The sequence below is a fragment of the Scyliorhinus canicula genome, chromosome 11, assembly GCF_902713615.1.
Source record: "Scyliorhinus canicula chromosome 11, sScyCan1.1, whole genome shotgun sequence".
Taxonomy (NCBI): domain Eukaryota; kingdom Metazoa; phylum Chordata; class Chondrichthyes; order Carcharhiniformes; family Scyliorhinidae; genus Scyliorhinus; species Scyliorhinus canicula.
This window is the reverse complement of record NC_052156.1, coordinates 47,662,542-47,681,839: the sequence shown is the minus strand read 5'-3', so window position 1 is coordinate 47,681,839 and position 19,298 is coordinate 47,662,542. Positions and strand designations below refer to the sequence as shown.

Genomic DNA, 19,298 nt, shown 5'->3' with positions numbered 1-19,298 from the left:
GCTGCATACCCACTAAGAATAGTTACCACTTGCTGCCCATTGCTGAGGCTGCTGAGCTGCTGGCCCTCTGAATGGGAATACACCATCCCGGGTGACACTATTGGATAAAGCAGCCACCTCCCATTTTGGGCTCCAGCAGTGCATTTCTTCACAAAATTCAGCTAAATTTTACTATTTTGATATGGCTCCCAGGATCTATGACAGGCTGTCAATTTTATACTGCCTATTTTATACATTGCATCAAGTCAAACTGACCCCAATAATCAAAATGTTGCCCTGTGAGGAATTAAAATTCTGTCAGTGTTAAGATCAGAACGTTTTAAAATTGATCTTAGCAAGAAAATTCTCAGAAATGTTTTCACAGAGCCAACTGTGAAAGAAATTAACAGTTCAATTAATATTAATGTTAAGCTTCACTTGACAGGGCAGCGAAAATTTGTTATTGATCTGTGTAATATGCATATGGTTTGTTAAGTTTGGAAAACTGACAAAATTGCTGGGTTCAGTTTAGTCAGCACCATTCATTAGAGTATTTCACTGCTCGCTGGTGATAATAGCCAAACATGACCCGAGTCTGATTGAAGCTAGAGTTTTAAGAGGTTCTTCATTAACTACTTTATTTGAAATTGATGTCTTGTCAACAATGGGCTGTATCCATTTGCACATAATTTATCATTCCTTACTTTGGAAAATGACCTTATGTTGCCGAAAGGCCCAGAATCGAAAGTGTAATTCATGGCACTTTAATTGAGAAAAGCTGAATTGGCCGACTGAGAATGTGTTGCAATGGGTTGGTGCCAGGCTCTTCGGCTGTGGATGAAATTGTACCGACAGGAAGCAAAGTGATACATAGCATGTTTACTAAGATCCTATTTTATATCAAAAAATATTGATTAATACAGAAGAAATGTCAATCTTCACAACAGTTTCTACTTCGAGAAACTCCCCACTAATAATGCAGGTTTGATGCTGTCCTCTTGCACATGGTGAAATGAATCTTAAGATCAGTCATGTTTCAAGTATGTGGCTCAATTTGAGCATTTGCCATCTCTTGTTAACTGACATGGCTTGGCAGAAAACTACATGGCCTCTTCTTTGTAGCATCCCGCCTCCTCCACACCAACAATGACCTGAATATCATCATGTGCTCACTATGTAGGAACTCACAATGACGTATCCATCCATGTACCACCATTCTGCCATACAGTGTACTGTTTTAATTTTTTTTGGAACTGGCATGGTTTTCCTACAGTGATTACAGTACACAGAGCTAAAATGAAGGCATGTCAATTTCAACGGAGCCCCATCATTCTCAGAGATCTCAGAAATATAACAAAGGTTGCCCTGTTTGGCATCCCAAGGTCACCTACCTAAAGAGAGGCACGTAGCTTTGAATGCATAGTTACATACAGCAATTCTGCATCCAATTGGCAATGTTCGGATGAGAAATAAGATTATAGCCTTGAGAAATCTTTCAAAATGAAGCCACTGGTATCTCATTACATCAAGTAGATGGCCAGTCTGACCGACTGTTGCACAAAGTCAAAATGACCCCAATAAGAAGAAAGAGGTCCTGTGAAGAATTGAACCAGTGTTAAGGCTGGGTCCCTTACAATTGACCCTCACAAGAAAATGATGGGAAATGTTTTCACAAAGCCAAGTTCAATTAACATTAATGTTAGTTTCACTTGGCATATCAATGGGAATTTGTTATTAATCCTTACCATATGCATATGTTTTGTTTTAATGTGGAAAGCTGACAAAGTATCTGTGGTTCGGTTTAGTCAATTTTGATTGCCAGTCATAACTCCGTTGGTAACGAGGGGTCAAGATCTCCAGCAACAAGATGGCGGATCCGCGGCGGCCGAATAAAATCCTAAGGTACAAACCACCAGCGAGTGACAATAATCCAACTCTGGAGGACCCAACTCCTGATTATATGAATCTGCTTGGGATGATTTTCAGCATGTGTGGCCTGATGTTGAAGTTGAAGTGGTGTGCATGGATTGCTCTTTACTGCTCCTTTACAGCTCAGAAGACACCAAACAAATGATGAGCAGTTTCATGTTATCAATTTCAGCAGTGGTGATGTCGTACCTGCAGAACCCACAGCCAATGTCACCACCATGGTGATGGCTAGACCCCTCCCCAACCCCGGTAACACCATGGTAACGGTCAGGCCCCTCCCCCAGCCCCGGTAACACCATGGTAACGGCCAGGCCCTTCCCTAACCCATGGTAACGGCCAGGCCCTTCCCCCAACCCGGGTAATACCATGGTAACGGCCAGGCCCCTCCTCCAGCTTTGGTAACGGCTAGAACCCCCCTCCCCCCCCCCCCCCCCCAGCTCCGGTAATACCATGGGAATGGCCAGTCCTTTCCCCCAACCCCAGTAACACCATGGTAATGGTCAGGCCCCTCCCAGTAATGACTGGTACCGGGGCCAGCCACCTCTGAACCAGATCCCCTCATCCCCTCCTTCCCTCTCTCCCTCCACTCCTCTCCCTCCCTCCCCAGCCCTTTCCTCTGTCATGGCCGCAGGTGCCTCCCTGTTCGGGTAGCTGACCTGTGCCACCTAGCGCCCCGCCCCATTCCACACTCCCAGGAGAGCAGAAATATAAAACTGTCTACCTCTTTGGACATGAATCATGTTGTACAAAATCAGAGGAGAGTCTGTGTGATGCCGAACAATAACTTGATTCAATCTTTGGAATAAAGTCTAATTTATTAGCAAAAAAAAATTCCGTTGGTAACACACTCCCATCTGAATCACACTGTTCCAGGTTCATAGTCCCACTACAGGGCTTGAACACTACGCGGCTTGAGCACCACTAAGTGCTGAGGGAGCACTGCACTGTTGAATTCACCCGAGGAAGAAGCAGTGCTCCGAAAGCTAGTGATTCGAAACAAACCTGTTGGACTTTAACCTGGCGTTGTAAGATTTCTTACTGTGCCAACCCCCGTCCAACGCTGGCATCTCCACATCATATATACATAGAAGCACTGGAGAAACAATTACATTATACATGTTTTTGGAGGGGGGGGGGGGGGGGCAGAGAGCCCACCCCCTTCTTTTTTTCTGTTTTTTTTACATACACCAGTCATACATACACCAGCAAAACAAAACAAAACTTGGTGGGGGGCACCTGTGCGACGCCCCTGATGTTGCTTGCTTCTCCGCGTCAGTTTCGCTGTTGTTGTTTTGTGTATGCCTCCGCTTCGGCCGTCCGTCCTTCCTTCCTCTTGTACTTTCTTACTCTCTGTTGCCCTGCTGCATTCATTATGGTCGTTGTCATTTTCCGTGCTCTCCGTTCAGTTTATGTTCCCTCGTCTTCTCCCCTCTGGTTCCCCTCGATTCTTCCTTGCCCCCTGTCCTTCCTTCTTCCCTCCCCCCTTCCCTGGCCCCCGTTCCTCCCCCCCTCCCTCCCTCCCTGCAGTTCCCCTTTCTTTTCTGTTGTGTTTGGCTACCCCTCTTGCACTGTTCTTCTTCCCCCGGGTCTTTCCCTCCTTCCTTCTCTGTTCTCACATTTTGGCTACTTTCCGCTGGCTCTTGGCTACTTGATTATTTATTTGTTTGTTTGTTGGCCACAAAGAGGTCTCAGAAAAGTTGGGTGAATGGTTCCCATGTTCTGAAGAAGCCATCTTCTGACTCCCAGATGGCGAATTTGATTTTCTCCATTTGGAGAAATTCCAATCGGTCGGACAGCCAGTCTGCAGCTTTGGGTGGTGCTGCTGACCGCCAGCCGAGCAGGATTCTACGGCGGCCAATCAGAGAGGCAAAGGCAAGGGCTTCAGCCCTCCTCCCCATGAAGATATCTGGCTAGTCTGATATCTCGAAGGCCACCACTTCGGGCATGGCTCCACCCTCATTCCCAACACTTTGGACATTGCCTCGAAGAAGGCTGTCCACTGAGCAAGTCTGGGGCAAGACCAGAACGTGTGGGTATGGTTGGCCGGGCCTCCTTGGCACCGTTCACATCTGTCCTCCACCTCCGGGAAGAACCTACTCATTCGGGTTCTTGTTAAGTGGGCTTTATATACCACCTTTAGTTGCGTTAGGTTAAGGCTTGCTCACATGGAGGTGGAGTTGACCCTATGTAGTGCTTCACTTCAGAGTCCCCACCCTATTGGGTCTTCCTCCCATTTCTTCCTCGTCACGTCCAGTACAATGTCCGTCCTCTCTATCAGTCGTTTGTACATGTTGCTACAGTTTCCATTACCTCGAATGTTTGCGTCCAGTAGCTCCTCTAGTAGTGTCTGTCGTGGTGGTCGTGGGTTCGTCTTTGTCTCCTTCCATAGGAGGTTATTAAGCTGCAGGTACCTGGGTTCGTTGCCCTTAGCTAGCTGAAATCTCTCCGACAGGTTGTTCAGTGTTGTGATCCTGCCGTCAGTGAATAGGTCCCTGACTGTCAGTGTTCCCCCCGTCCTGTCTCATCTTTTTAAAGGTGGCATTGGTGAGTGCTGGTATGAACCTATGGTTGTTGCAGATGGGGGTTTTGTCGGACATTTCGGTCAGGCTGAATTGCTGCCGTAATTGGTTCCAGGTCTGTCGGGTGCGACCACCATTGGGCTGCTGGACTGTTTTTTGGGTGGAGATGGGAGTGCCGCCGTGGTGAGGGCCCGGAGCGAGGTCCCCCTGCAGGAGGCCTCCTCTGCGTGCACCCACTTGGCTTCTGGCTCCTTAATCCATCCCCTTACTCGTTCTGCCGTCGCCCAATGGTAGTATCGTAGGTTTGAGAGGGCTAACTATCCCCTGGACTTTGTTTTTTTGTAGGACCTTCTTTCCCCGCCCAAACAAACGGCATGATTAATTTGACCAGTGAGTTGAAAAAGGCCTTGGGGGGGCAGCACGGTGGCTCAGTGGTTAGCACAGCACTCTCATGCCGCCGATGTCCCAGGTGCGATCCCAGCTCTGGGTCACTGTCCATGTGGAGTTTGCACATTCTCCCCGTGTTTGCGTGCGTTTCGCACTCCACAACACAAAGATGTGCAGGGTAGGTGGATCGAACATGTTAAATTGCCCCTTAAATTGGAAAAATAAATTAGGTATTCTAAATTTATTTTTTTTAAAAGAAAGCCTTGGGCATATAGATCAGGATGGATCTAAGTAGGAAGAGGTACCAGGGCAGCACGTTAATTTTGATCGTCTGTACTCTCCCCATGAAGGAGAGTGGGAGTGTGTTCCATCTTTGCAAGTCCTTTTTGATTTCATCTGTCAGACTGGTCAAGTTCCACTTGTGAATCCTCGCCCAGTCGTGAGCGATTTGGATCCCAGATAGTGGAATTTGAGTCGGGCTTGTTTAAACGGCAGTAACACTTGTGCTGCCCCTCCGCCATGCGGGTCCACCAGGAAGATCCCGCTTTTGCTCATATTGAGTTTGTAGCCGAGAAGGCACCAAACAGTTTCAGGAGCGTGATGATTCCTTTCATGCTGCTTTGTAGGTCCAACATGTAGAAGAGCAGATCATCTGCATAGAGTGGGACTCTGTGCTTTCTGCCTCCCCTTTGGATCCCCCTCCAGTCTTTTGCTGTTCTGAGAGCGATCGCTAGTGGTTCGATCGCGAGGGCGAACAGCAGCGGGGACAGTGGGCATCCCTGCCTGGTGCCCCTGTGCAGCTGGAATTACTGGGAGCTGGTGTTGTTTGTCTGTACGCTCACCATGGGAGCGCTGTACAGGAGTTTCACCCATGAGGTGAACCCTGGTCTGAGTTCAAACCGCTCCAGTACCTAGAGGTACTTCCACTCGACTCTGTCGAAGGCCTTTTCTGTGTCCAGGGAGACGATCACCTCTGGTGTTCTCTCCCCAGATGGGGTCATTATCACGTTCAGCAGGCGCCTGATGTTCGATGTTAGCTGTCTACCTTTGACAAAGTCCGTCTGGTCCTCTGCGACCACCTCTGGAATGCAATCCTCCAGACTTTTGGCCAGGATTTTGGCCTGTATTTTGGCGTCTATGTTTCGTAGTGAGATGAGTCTGTATGACACACATTCCGTTGGGTCTTTGTCTTTCTTAGGTATTAGCGAGATTGAGGCCTGTGCTCGTGTAGATGGCAGTGTGCTCCTAGATCCTGGCCAATATATATCCTTTAATCAACATCATAAACAACAGACTATGTGGTCATTATCACATTACTGTTTGTGGGAGTTTGATGAGTGCAAGTTAGTTGCAAGTTACTAAACTACAGTGACTACGCTTCAAAAAATGCTGCCTTGGCAGAAAGTGCTTTGAGATGGCCGGAAGTCATGAAAATTGCGATATAAATGCAATACATTTTCCTTTTGACCATAGTGAGTTCTCTGATCTTGTTGATCTATGGCAGCAGTTGCATGCTCGCCCCCAGTAAAGCAACTTCTTTCAACTGCACATGCATGTCCATAATGCAATATCTTGTTATTGCCGCTTCAAACTCGAACTGTTATTACATCACCATTTGAGAAGATAAACCCACAGACCAACCTTACATAATAAACAAATCTCACAATGCATGAATGTTAACTTACACAGAAGCCAGTGTGCACCTGCGGATTAGATTCCTGGACATATATTGATACAACCATTGCCTGATATGGTCATGAAAGTTCCAACTAACGTTTAGCTGGGCACAAGCTCACTCTCCAGCTCCTCCTAAAGTCCAACTCCCTGACTGAGAGATTCAGTATCTTCCCAGTGATTCTTCCTATAATCTTTCCTGGTGGTTGCACCAGTACTGAAGAAAATAGAAGGGGGAAAAAAACTGTTGCAAATGCAAAACATAGGTAGGATAAAGGATGAAAAAAGAAAGTGGAAAGTAAAAGAAGAAAGGAAAACAAGTGAAAGAGAGAAATAAAAGCAAGGGAGAAGAGAAGTATATGAGGTGATTTTAGCTTTAACACACCAGTCCGGAAACCCACAGGATTGGGCTGCTTTTGTACCTGGCCTGACTTTACTCTCTAATGGATGATAATATGGGGTAGGATGTAAAACCAGTATTTCAACTAATTCTGCAAGTTTCTACCCAGCGAGTTATGTTAAATTTGCCTCCATATATTGTTGAATATTTTGCAAGAAATACCATCAAAGACAAAGCACAACCACTACAATTCTCTTTAGCTAGCCTGAATAACATATGGGTCATCTTTAGGTACCACAAACGCTAACCACTATCTTGTTGGAGCTTTCAGAATTCCAAGCAGAGATGGTCCTGACATCTTGGTGGAAGGATGAAGTCCCTCTTCACAATGCTATATTCCATGCCTATTCTAGGGAAGTTAATAGGATTTCAACGGTGATGTGAGTATCGTCATGATTTCCTGATAGCTCAACCAGACCAAGTGATTGAAGATTATTGTGGTTGTAGTTCTCCAAAACAACAAATTTCATCAGTTTGTTTCTTTGCAGCAGGAACTCTGACGACCTTATGTTCTATGATGCATTTGTTTTAGTGATCCTTTCTCTGATTTGCCATACCTTTGATCCAGTTGAGTTAATAACGTCTTAAGCGACCTAACATCAGAATTTGCTGAAGAGACAGCAGCTGTAATGTTACTTAAGGCACAAATCTTCTGGTCGAAAGCCTCAATGTGAGCAAGAAGACAACTTCAGAACACTAACAGGCAATGACATGCATAGTGCCACATTTATGGCAAAGGATGAATTAACTGTGAAGCGATAAATTTCTTAAGGCTACTCTTTTCTTGGTAACTCTCTTAGATTCAGATTATGGACATTGCACGGAATAAAGCAATGCATTGAAAAACTTCAAGGAATTTAACTTGAAGATGTTGAGGAATCAAAGTTAATTGAGCCAGATTTTGCTTAAAGCACTGCCATGCATGATTACATTTTAAAGAACCTGTATGTTGTATCAGTTAAGGTAGCTTCCCTTGAAACATCTGACAACTGAGTGGGGGAGATGGTGGGAGGGAGATTCTTTCACTTTTTTAGGTCAAAGTGATCAGAATTGCTGATTAAAGATTTTTCTTCGCTGTTGTTATTTTTCGCAGAGAAACACAACTGAAGCTGGAATTATACAACACCATGGGCTCGATTCTCCGGGCCCCCAGCCATGTGTTTCTCTGCGGCGTACTGTTCACTGGTGGCAGTATTCTATCCTCCCGCTGCTTATCAATCGGATTTCCCATTGAAACCAACCCACGACACTGGGAACCCCACAGACATGCGCTACCGATGGGAAAGGTGAATCGCTGTGACCAGGGAATTCCGGCCCATAGGTCTGCAGCCAGTAATTGTGGAGTGCAATGCATGCCACCAGCAAATCCACAGCTATATTACAAGCAGTTTCAAGAAGTTGTCAGCCAGGGAAGAGTTTTACATGTATGTGCTTACATGCATTCATGAAGCTCTGCTTCCGAGTCCAATTTTATAGCATCTGTTTCTTTTGTAATATGAAGGAGACTGAATGCCATTTTTATAAAGACATCCCATGGGGCATCTAAGCACGTTTAAAACCTGGCTTGACACCACACCAGAATTATATCCCACTCAATATGAAACTCAAATGAAATGAGACAGCCATGTGGAAGGGGTCTAATGCCCTTTGGCTTTAGTGCACTCAAGATATGAATTTCAGTTGTATATTAGAACAACCACTGCATTTGCAGAGTGCTTCGTTATAACATGAATGACTTCAAGACATTTCTGAGAACTGTGATAAAGCACAATGTAAGTAGATGTCCTAGTACTGCCAGCTTTGTGTTGATGCGAAACCAAAACCTTCACAATATAAAAATGGAGCTATAATTTCAGCTAAATCACTGTAGCAACAATAAGATAGTCCCCTACTTTGATTGAACTATCCAGTTGAGTAAGAGTGAGGCCTGCAGACTTCATGCAATGCTGCAACAATTCTTAGCTTTAAAATACGCATGGGTTTGTGCAACTACAAGCATAAATATATCTTAATTCACTTGATAACAGTGAAAGCATAAAGATCACAATCTCAGATCGACTGTTGTCTCACTGTTTTTTCATGGTTACTGCTTTCTATTTTGGAACAATGTTTCTTCCTAAGTTTCAACAGTCTGAACATCAAGCAGAAACTTTAATGATCCATTAATTGAAATGAACAGATCAATGTCGGAATTCAGTTTCTGGTATTTTTTTTAGTTTAGTCATTGGTGCAAATGTAGACTTTGACTCCATCTGACTTCAAGGTCTTTAATTAAGAAATAGCATTTACAGAAGTAACACACAATGACAAAAAGTACATTCAAAATCAATTTTTAGGAAATTCCATACTCATTGTATATCACTTAGAATGCTTGGGGTCTAATATTTCACCTTCATTGTTGTAAGCATCTTCTCTTTTTCTTGTCCTATGTCTGGTGCTGAAGAAGAAATAGGTTTGGATTAAATTAATTCCATGGATTAAAGATATTGTGATTTGGGTGTTTTTGACCAGACAGAGATTTCAAAAATGAATTTAAAGATGAAATACAATCTGGTAGTGGATTTCCTTAGTCTGATTAAAATCATTTGAGGTCAAATGAAGAAACATCTTGAACAGAAGTTAGTCCAAGATTAAAATATAAAGGGCACAGATCAAAAGATTAACCATGCCATAATAAAGCTGAGTCAAATGCATAGATGGAAGGAGGAAGGGGGGGGGGGGGGGGGGGGGGGGGGAAAGTACTTGGCAAAATGGTTCTTAGTTACTTATGTATAGACCCTATTCACTACAGATACTGAAGTATTGTATTGTGAAGCGTGGACATTTTTCTAACAACTACATGTGATAGTAGCCACGATGTATATTTCAAATATATACAAACCAAACTTTTCCAATACTATGTGTTGATTTCAGTCATTTTTTTTTTAGAATTAGAACAGTACAGCACAGAACAGGCCCTTCGGCCCTCGATGTTGTGCCAATGATCACCCTACTCAAGCCCACGTATACCTATCCCAGTAACCCAACAACCCCCATTAACCTTATTTTTTAGGACACTAAGGGCAATTTAGCCTGGCCAATCCACCTAACCCGCACATCTTTGGACTGTGAGAGGAAACCGGAGCACCCGGAGGAAACCCACGCACACACGGGGAGGATGTGCAGACTCCGCACAGACAGTGACCCAGCCGGGAATCGAACCTGGGACCCTGGAGCTGTGAAGCATTTATGCTAACCACCATGCTACCGTGCTGCCCCTTTGGCAAAATGTAATTCATTAGTGATTAAATAAACATTAAAATATTACATGTGTGTCTTTGTATACTCTTTAAAAAACGTGATTATTGTGGTGTTAACATCATTGTAATGTCAGTTGTTATTTTTTAACAATGTGCAACTTTTGGGTTGTCAAAGTGTTTGAGTTAATTGTCACTAGTGGGCCAGCAAGCCAGCAATAGTTACATAAAAATAAGGAAGTGCTAGCCGAGCAATACTAGATCTTGGCCATTGTGGGTGAAGGGAATGGCAATATGATTTTAGTAACAATACAGATGGTGTTATGGGAAGATGCAAAGAGCAAATTGGAATTGGTACTAGCGTGTCAAACACACTTTTTGTATTTCACAGGTAGATTCTAATTTGATGTAGTTTACAGAGCCTTTATTACAAATGAATTATTCTTAATCAGGAATCCTGACATTTCCTTCTCTGAAACTTGAGCTAAAGTAGAAATGTTATGTCTTTAATTTCCCACATCATGCACGCCTGAGTGAAATAGTGCCCGAGGAGCACGTATCACGTCAGATTAATGGGAGAGGAGATTAGATGATCACGATCTGAGCTGGTTCATCTTTTAAATCGCTTTCTTCCGACCTTTGGTTGGGGGTTGTGCTCATGTTGAATATTGGGTTCAGACACTGAAATAAGCAGCATTTAAAATGTTCCACATTTCTCATTGTATGTCTGAAAACAAAATCTGATATCTGCATTGTTGTTCCCTGGCGAATCGCTACTAAAAAAATAGATACGAATGGCATCTTATCTAAGCTTCTCCAAGTATTCTTATCCATTTTATAGATGTGTGCATGATCGTATACCAGCCTTCTTTTCAACTCTGCCATCAATAATCCGAAAATAGATGTCCTGTATCATTTCAGCTAGTATGCAACGGAATGGTAAAGGGCCGGCGATTTCAGAAAATCTTGGGCAAATTCGCAATTCCCCTTCAGTCTTCCCTTGCTGTTAACACATAAATTGGTAACTGTTTAGTGACTTTAAAAAAAATCAAACAGGCAGTTAACAACGAGCACCTCAAGAAACTGTTCGATGTTATGGTAAACAGAAACTTCACAAAACGCCATCTGTAGCGCCTCTCTTGTAATGGTAATTGATTGTAAGTAATTAATTCATACATCCAGGAAAACGTGTCCCATTAAAACAAGCTTCGAACACACTTTTTACTCGATTGCATTAAAACAAATGGTTCATTATTCAATTTACACAAATCACCACTTAATTGCAGATGTTATTAAACACATGAACACATCCACTTCTTCACACAGAATCCAATTCCAAATAGGCACTTCAGTTTTCCTCCTATCAGCGCTGTTCATGCTTTGAGAACACAAGTAAGTGGTGCAGTCGGGTTAGAGATGGATATCCGATAAGCTGGTGGTGCACTGATCTAACACTGCTGGAGAAACGTGCCAGATAAGTAGACTTAGCTCCACTCACTGATTTCAAAACTTTCCAAATAAAGTTGTGTGTTTAGAAACTGGTTAGATAATGGACACACTGCCTTCATTCATGCTTCTCAGACAAAATTAGAGTTAGAAAAACTGTCAGAAAGTTGACGTTGGGCAGCACGGTGGCACAATGGTTAGCATTGCTGCCTATGGCACTGAGGACCCGGTTCGAATCCCGGCCCTGGGTCACTGTCCGTGTGGAGTTTGCACATTCTCCCCGTGTCTGCCTGGGTTTCACCACCACAACCCAAAGATGTGCAGGGTCGGTAGATTGACCACTCTAATTTGCCCCTTAATTGGAAAAAATAATTGGGTACTCAATTTAAAAAAAAATAGAAAGTTGATGTTTGTGATTTGCTGAAAATAGCATTAGAAAACTTTGGAAACAATCTAGTTATCTTGTTGGCTCCAATTTGTATACCCAGCCTTGCTGGAGTTCTTGCAGGTGTGGGCGCTAGCATAATTTACATTTATTTTATTGTCACTTTTTATCTTCTAAAAGGAATATCTAAACTATATTTGGGCTATGATGAACAATAAAAAGAGGGCAATTGTTGATACAGGTGGATAATGCGAAAAGTTCACACAATTAGAATTCAAGTTAAAGCTATATACGTTCGACTTTAAATCGCTATTCTTGATGGGTTGATTTAGGTATTTAATTTCAACAATTTAAAATAACCCCAACCAATGAGTTTAAGGATCTGGAGATTCTCGGGTTCCTGACGGGCGTTTTGCAGAAAGCAGAAATACGCAGTGCGTAAGCTGTATTCATTTTTAATATCAATTCGGTTAAAGTTCATCTGAGTAGCATTTTAAATCAGTGTTGAATTCCCACTTTCAAATTATGCCCGTAACTTTGCAGCAGCAGCTTGCGAATTTGAAAAGGTTTTTGCTGTACCCAACTGGAATAGGCTCACTTAAAAAGAACAGTAAATTGCTCGAGTTAACTTTGGCGATGAGTCCTGCTAATACTGGGGCTGCCTCCGTTAGCAGTGCTGCTGAACTTTCTCAATTGCCGCTCACGCCTTTACCTAACCAGAGATAGATCTCAGATCGGAGGTATGTTTTTTTCCCGATATGTTTCCAAAGTGAAAAACAAATAATTCAACATATCACACAGACAGAAAGAACGAAGATTTGGGTTTACATGGCGGTTTACAGGACCATGCATTTCAATGCTCCTTGGAGCCAGTGAAGCGCTTTCTGAAGTGTCTTCACTGTTGCAATGTGCCCGCCTTCTCAACCTTGTCCCTCGCCTGAGATGTGGTATTCCTCAGGTTAAATTACCACCAGTCAGCTCCCTCCCCTGAAAGCGGAAAGGAGCATGTGGTCATCTGTGGAAAAACTACTGCTGCAAATTTACATAGCAAACTCCCACCAATAGCAATTTGATGATAGTCAGATCACTTGTTTTGTGATGTTGATTGAGGGATGAATATTGGTCAGGACATTGGGGATAAAGTCCCTGGCTAATGTTGGAGGATTTTTCACACCCACTAGAGCAAGCCCATGAAGTTGGCCTTAAAATCTCACCTGAAGGCTGTATCTCCAACAATGGGGGAGGGGGCAAGTTTAGCTCAATTGCCTAGTTGATGATGCCAAGCGTGCAGGTTCAATTCTCCTTCCTGCTGAGGTTACTCGTGGTCTTCTCAAGCTGACCCGTGGTGTAGTTATTCTCGTGTTAAATCACCACCAGTCAGCTCTCCTATGGTCATCTGGGACAGTGGCGATTTTACTTTACCTCCAACAGTACAGCACTGTTGTGGTCAGGAGTGAAACTTGACCTCAGAACCCAGTGACTCTCCGAGTGTGCTACCAATTCTGTTGGACCAATTTAATAAAGTTTCAATTTCTAAACCGAAACATTTATTGTAGTCAGTGAGAGAGTGTGACGAGAGGCTGCTCTTCCACATCTCCCAACGCCTGGCTACAGCAGTACCATCAGTGGAAGCTTCTGACTAAGAAAGGTGGCTCTATGAAAGGTGGCTTAAGCCGGTTATTGAGGCAGGAGAAACAAGCCAAACAGATATAATCTCTTTTTAAAAGGTGTTCAATATTCAAAAATTGAGAACCCGAGATATGGAAAAGAAATGTTAAACTACTAAATGCTCAATTATTGATCAAACAGGGCACTCGTGAGTTGGGAATCAATCCAGCACGGACATTAAATATACCAATTAAACACTTTACATGACTGTTTAAATGTATAAGATAAGCGAGCTATTATCAATGTCATGAGGATATGATGTCCTTGTCGGTACTCATTTGGGACTCTTTAATCCAATCAAGCCATTTATCACACTCTTAAAATCTAACACAGAGTTCCTTTATATAATAAACAATGAAATAATACCCAAAACTAGCACTTATATTCACCATAGAAAGAAGTAAGCCCATATAGAAGTAAAATGCTAGTGGTTATTTGGCATCAGTTCTCAGACCTGTAGCTGTTGGTGTTGTTTAGTGCTCGAGATTATCTGAATATTAAGGAGCTCGGTGCGCTTGAAAACGTAATTTTCTTCAACAATTGACAGGGAACAAACTGGTACCCATCTAATCAAAGATACTACTTTGTGAAGTGATTACTTATAGATCTTCTCGTATGTTGTCATTAATAACACTCGATGCAGTATCATCGGCTGGTTGCAAAAGACAGCTTAACCCCCAATCAATCCAATTTCCAATCCTAACTAGAAAACATCGAACCATTTTGAAATTATTTATTCAGTGTACTGTATCAGGGATTATATAAACGGACTCAGTGACAGATCTATATGTTGGATCAGATTATTCCTTAAACATGTTAGGAGTCAGATGCTTTTCTTTCACCACTGCAGAGCGTTTTGTGCACTTGTTATGGTCCCACAAGTTAATTCAGATGGGATCATGCACACCACATGAGATTTCTAATACTTTGTCGGGGTATGAAGCACGAGCTGTGGATGATTTAATTCAAACCTGTCCACAATCACACTTCCATCTCACTAAAATCCCAGGCTGCCTCTCGCTGACTATAAACGAATCATTAAATGTTTTCAGCTGGTAGGCAAAGCTATAACACTAATGATATATTTTGATATATCAGAAAAAACAATTTTAGAACACGACGATGTGAATGTTGTCTCATTTTTCTGGTAGAGTTTCCTATAGTTCCATACAGTGTAGCACCATGCCTCGTTTCAAGAGGCTGAGACACATAAATTGACTTAATGTCAGAGCTATATTTTGAATCAGTGTTTTGTGAATTGAACACAATTTATTTATTTTGAGTTGGAAATTGCATGCATTGGGATATTGCATTGGGGTCAATCCTAAATCATCTTCCACATCAGGTACCCCAGGCCACTTTCAAATTTTAAGTAATTCGGTCACAGGAGATACTTCTATCGTATCTTCTGGTGGGATTTAGCTATGTGATGGCACACGTTACTGCCTGCTCTGTTGCGAAACTCAAATAATCATCACAATGTTTCTGCCAGTCCTCTAGTGTTCGATCATGTTTAGCACCAACACTTTAATTTGATCAGATTGGATTTCATCGAGAATGGAATTAACAATAATCTCCCTTTGTTCCGGAGAGTCTCTTGCGCTACATTTCCAGGTGCCATCGCGTGAATCACCCATTGGAATTCCGTTTGTGGAGGAGTTCACTGCACACTGGAGAACAAGCACTTTATTTGGTTCAATCAAAATAGTTGGAGCACAAGCACGAGAATGATATCAGCACGGATCATTTGCAGAGCTGTTCTTCACCTTTATTTGTTTCTCTAATCTCTCTGCTGCTTGCCACCACTTTATAAAGCACGTTACGGACGAGCAGCCTAGAATTTGCTCTCAGCCCTGCTGTTAAAGCTCAATTAACTCGGGTTGAGGATTCTCCAAACCTATGGATTGAGAGCGAAATGTGCATCAGGCCAGCGCCGCAGAGTTAACACCCAAGCAGGCTGTTCCTTACACGTGTCTGTTAACAGGCTCCATGGAGTGAGATTAGGCTGCCAATTTCCAAATTATTAGACCAAAAAGATGAATCTTGGAAATAGCTGCCTCTGTAACACGGGGAAGCCTGCGAACTGGGATTCGGTGCAGTTTTTGCAAAATTAACTAGTTTTCAAGCACAGTTTTCGAGGTAAAAATGCTTATTCTTAATTTATACATTCTTGTAATAAAATGGCTTTGATGTGACTCCAAAAAACGGAATAATGGTTCATATGTGTATCAGGTGTAAGTGTATGGGTCCCCACTTCTATTTCGATCCGTCATACTTTAGCTAGAGTTAGTGAAGTTTTTAATGCTCCGAAAGACCAAATAAAATACTATGTTCAATTAGTATTTTCCGTGTTTATAGACCAGGAGCAGCATTAATTCCTTAAAAAAAAAGCTATGATTCTGTAAACAAGTTGGAGAGGGGCCTCAAGATCGCCCAAGACATCAATTCTAGTTGTGAAGATATTGTTTACATGTCATTTGATATATGTTTTAATCTGCTTCCGCACAGAGTTAACGGGCTGCAATACTCGGTGCCACACTTTACTGACAGCTCTTTATGGAAAGCAGCGCGGCATCTTTTTCAACAAATGACAAAGAAGCCATTCAATCGCAGACCCGATAGCTCCATGGAGAAGATACGTGTTCCTCACTTCCAACTTCCAATCCTCTGGAGAGTCATTATGTATTAGACCAGAACGTTGAAGAGATCAGATTAATACTAACGTGAGAGAGGCTGAGTGGCTGATAACTAATACCACAACTTATAAAACTTCAAAGAGGAAGACGGGGACAAAATATTTTTGTAATTCTTGAAATAGTTACAAGTGCTATTTATGTTCAATACATGGAAGCACTGCTGGCTATTTCACGCCTATCTTCAGACGCATTGTCTTGACATCCCCACGTTATGGTTTAGGTAATGCAATTCTATCAGTGAGCCCTAAATCATTGTAGTGACATTTTATTATATTAAAATGAATATTGAAGGCCCGGGTCACGAAACCTCAACTCCTTCCATCTCTCCTTTTGTTTCAGAGTTCCTACATCTGCATAGGTTTTCTTTCTATCGCTCAGTGGCGGAACCCTGGCTACTGGGACCAGAAGTCATTGAGTGGATGGGCTGTTGGTTACCCTGCGTTGTCACCTATTTAGTGTTCGAAATGTGCAAGGAAAGGCCATCCAGCATTTTGGATTTTTCACGTCCATGTCGGTACTTTCAACAGCTTAACCACACGTCAGCACGTAATTAAGTGTAAAAGAGAAACATTTTGTTTACACTCGGATTTGTTTACTCCACATCCTTGGAGAATCCGTCAGGTTTCATTCCGGAATGCTCGTGGAGATCAACAATTGATCATGGGGTAGGTGCAGCGGCCACGTTCAACAGCGGCAGTGGTGCAAGATAACAGACAGCTACTGTATAACCGATAACTGATGTTAGTTAGCAGAGTGTTCTGGAAAGGGTACATGGACCGCACCTGCTGCTCCGCCAATGGTAACAGACTGCGTTCAATGAGCTCCCCTCCATGCAGTAGAATAACATTGACCCTCAAACTCTGGGCTGCACGCTGACAATGAGCCAGAAACGCTTCTATATGGTACAAAAAACAGACTTGTACCCTGCCAAAGGCACATAATGAAAGTTTAGCCAAAACAAATCAGACGGATCAAATCATACTGCATGTAAAGACAGGAAGAGGCAATATTGGGGGACAATATTCAACTGGGAGCGGGGGAATGTAAGATCATATTGAGTAGCCAAGTGGATGCTAAGAAATGTAAGACAATGGAAAGGAAAAGGGTAGCTTAAAGAGTGTGAAGTTTGCAAATATCTCTGATGGATAAAGCACAATAATGGTTTCACTTTCCTACTGGTCTGAATCACATGAAATTGATTTCATGCATAGTACTGTATTACATGAGCACCGCCTTACACCTACAGCCAGCGCGGAGACAGAAAATATTGATAAATAATAGCTAAGCTATTGAATGTAAAGGTCGCGAATTCCTACTGTCTCGCTGAACTCAGCTTCGTCGAAATTGATTGAATAGTTCTATCTGTCTTCATTGTAATTGTATTTGCAGTAACAATGGGCAAGATGAATCAAGTGGCCTGCGGATCCCCCATCCTTAAAAATTAAATACTGTAGAAGCAAACAAAAGTTATGTGTGTATTTTGTTTACGTTTTATTAACATACATCTCGGGTCGTACGAATTTACCCGATTATCCTAAACTTGCATTTTGGCACAATCCGCATTGAAACAGCTTTGTATTCACTTATTAAAAGTGCACTGATGGCGGGTACTGAAGTTGCTTAATTAATTGACGTGGTAAAAGTACACGATCCGTGTAGTCCAACATCGTTGTTGAACAACTGTAATTGGAATAGAGAGGGATTCATTAACATTAACTGACATGGGGTGGAATAGAGTTTCCAATCCTCGTATGAATACCACGCAGGTGTGGATTTGTACACAATGAACATGTTGCTGGTTGCTTCTTCCTACAACCCCATCAAACCTGCCCCCGGACTGAGGCTCCACTTTCAACACCAGTTTATATATACTTTCACCCATTCTGTTGGCAAGCATGTTTCCCCCATGGGACTTGTCAACTTCAGTTCAGTAATAGTACTCTCGTCCCTGAGTCAGAAGGGCCTATATTCAAGTCCCACTCTAACACACGAGAACATAGTCCAGGCCGTTAGCTCAATACAGTAGTAAGGGCCCAATCTTCTGAGGAACCGCTCAAGCGAGGACCTCTCTGCCCTTTCAGATGGAGGTTAAATATTCTACTGGACACGCCAACATCTATCCCTCAGCCAACACCTAAAGCATGGTGATCTGGTCATTTATCACATTGCTGTTGAGCTGCTATTGCATACATTCCAACCGTGACCACACTTCATTGACGTTTTAGTGCTTTGGGGCATCCTGAACGGGGCTATATAAATGCAAGCTATTTCTTTACAATCATATATTTCCAACACTGTAAGTTAACGCAACCACTGCAGCCGTTGTTTGAATCAAACGAAGAACTGGACTTGTCAATAAACCTGTTTCCCCGAATTATTCCAAATGTCGCATAGCCAAAGGACGAGACTTGTCAAAACAAGACGTCGGTTGAGAAGAATTTTCAGTTGTGTATTTTCCCCTCACGACCAACACATCAAGTTGGGCATTTGCTTTAAAATGACGAAGTTGTGAGACTCATGGGTTTAACCTCACCAGTCACCCCTTAAACACCATTTAATGTAGGTTCTGAAAATGTAATAAAGTTTATCAGGACAATGCCGAGGTAAGGACTGAAATAAATCCATACTTTAAAAAAAAAATCAGGAATAGGATTGCATCAGCTACGACATTTTATCGCCGTTTTGTTGGGAAATTCCTGTGGTCCTTTTCCGGCCCTTTTGCTGCTCTTTGCCAGGACCAGTCTAATACTCTGCAGGAATTTACAATTCTAATACAGAACAAATAACCCGCCCCTTAAATTAGTGCAACAGAAAGAGAAAAGGGTCAGACAGCTTCGCTGATTAAACGTTAACCCTTGGAGTGCTACTGCAACATTGCTGCAATCACATTCCACAAGTAGCGTAGCTTCATTGCGTTTAAATACAGCACGGCAGCCGATGCTCTCCCTCTCCTCAGCACCCAGTTTGGTTAGGCTCTTT

At 42.7% G+C, this 19,298-nt stretch overlaps 1 protein-coding gene and 1 long non-coding RNA gene across 2 annotated transcripts; one reads left to right on the top strand and one right to left on the bottom strand.

Annotated features, from left to right (window-relative positions):
• Nucleotides 1-1,827: 1,827 nt before the first annotated feature.
• LOC119973646 (protein Asterix-like) lies at nucleotides 1,828-2,318 on the top strand. The gene is given in 2 exon segments (XM_038812025.1): nucleotides 1,828-2,024; nucleotides 2,027-2,318. Coding segments are annotated over 2 exon segments (285 nt in total). The 5' UTR covers nucleotides 1,828-1,846; the 3' UTR covers nucleotides 2,134-2,318.
• A 6,823-nt stretch (nucleotides 2,319-9,141) lies between these two features.
• LOC119973071 lies at nucleotides 9,142-11,124 on the bottom strand. The gene is made up of 2 exons (XR_005462225.1): nucleotides 10,986-11,124; nucleotides 9,142-9,325 (listed from the first exon to the last, which is right to left on the bottom strand). It is a non-coding gene; the product is annotated as an uncharacterized LOC119973071 (long non-coding RNA).
• Nucleotides 11,125-19,298: the final 8,174 nt, after the last annotated feature.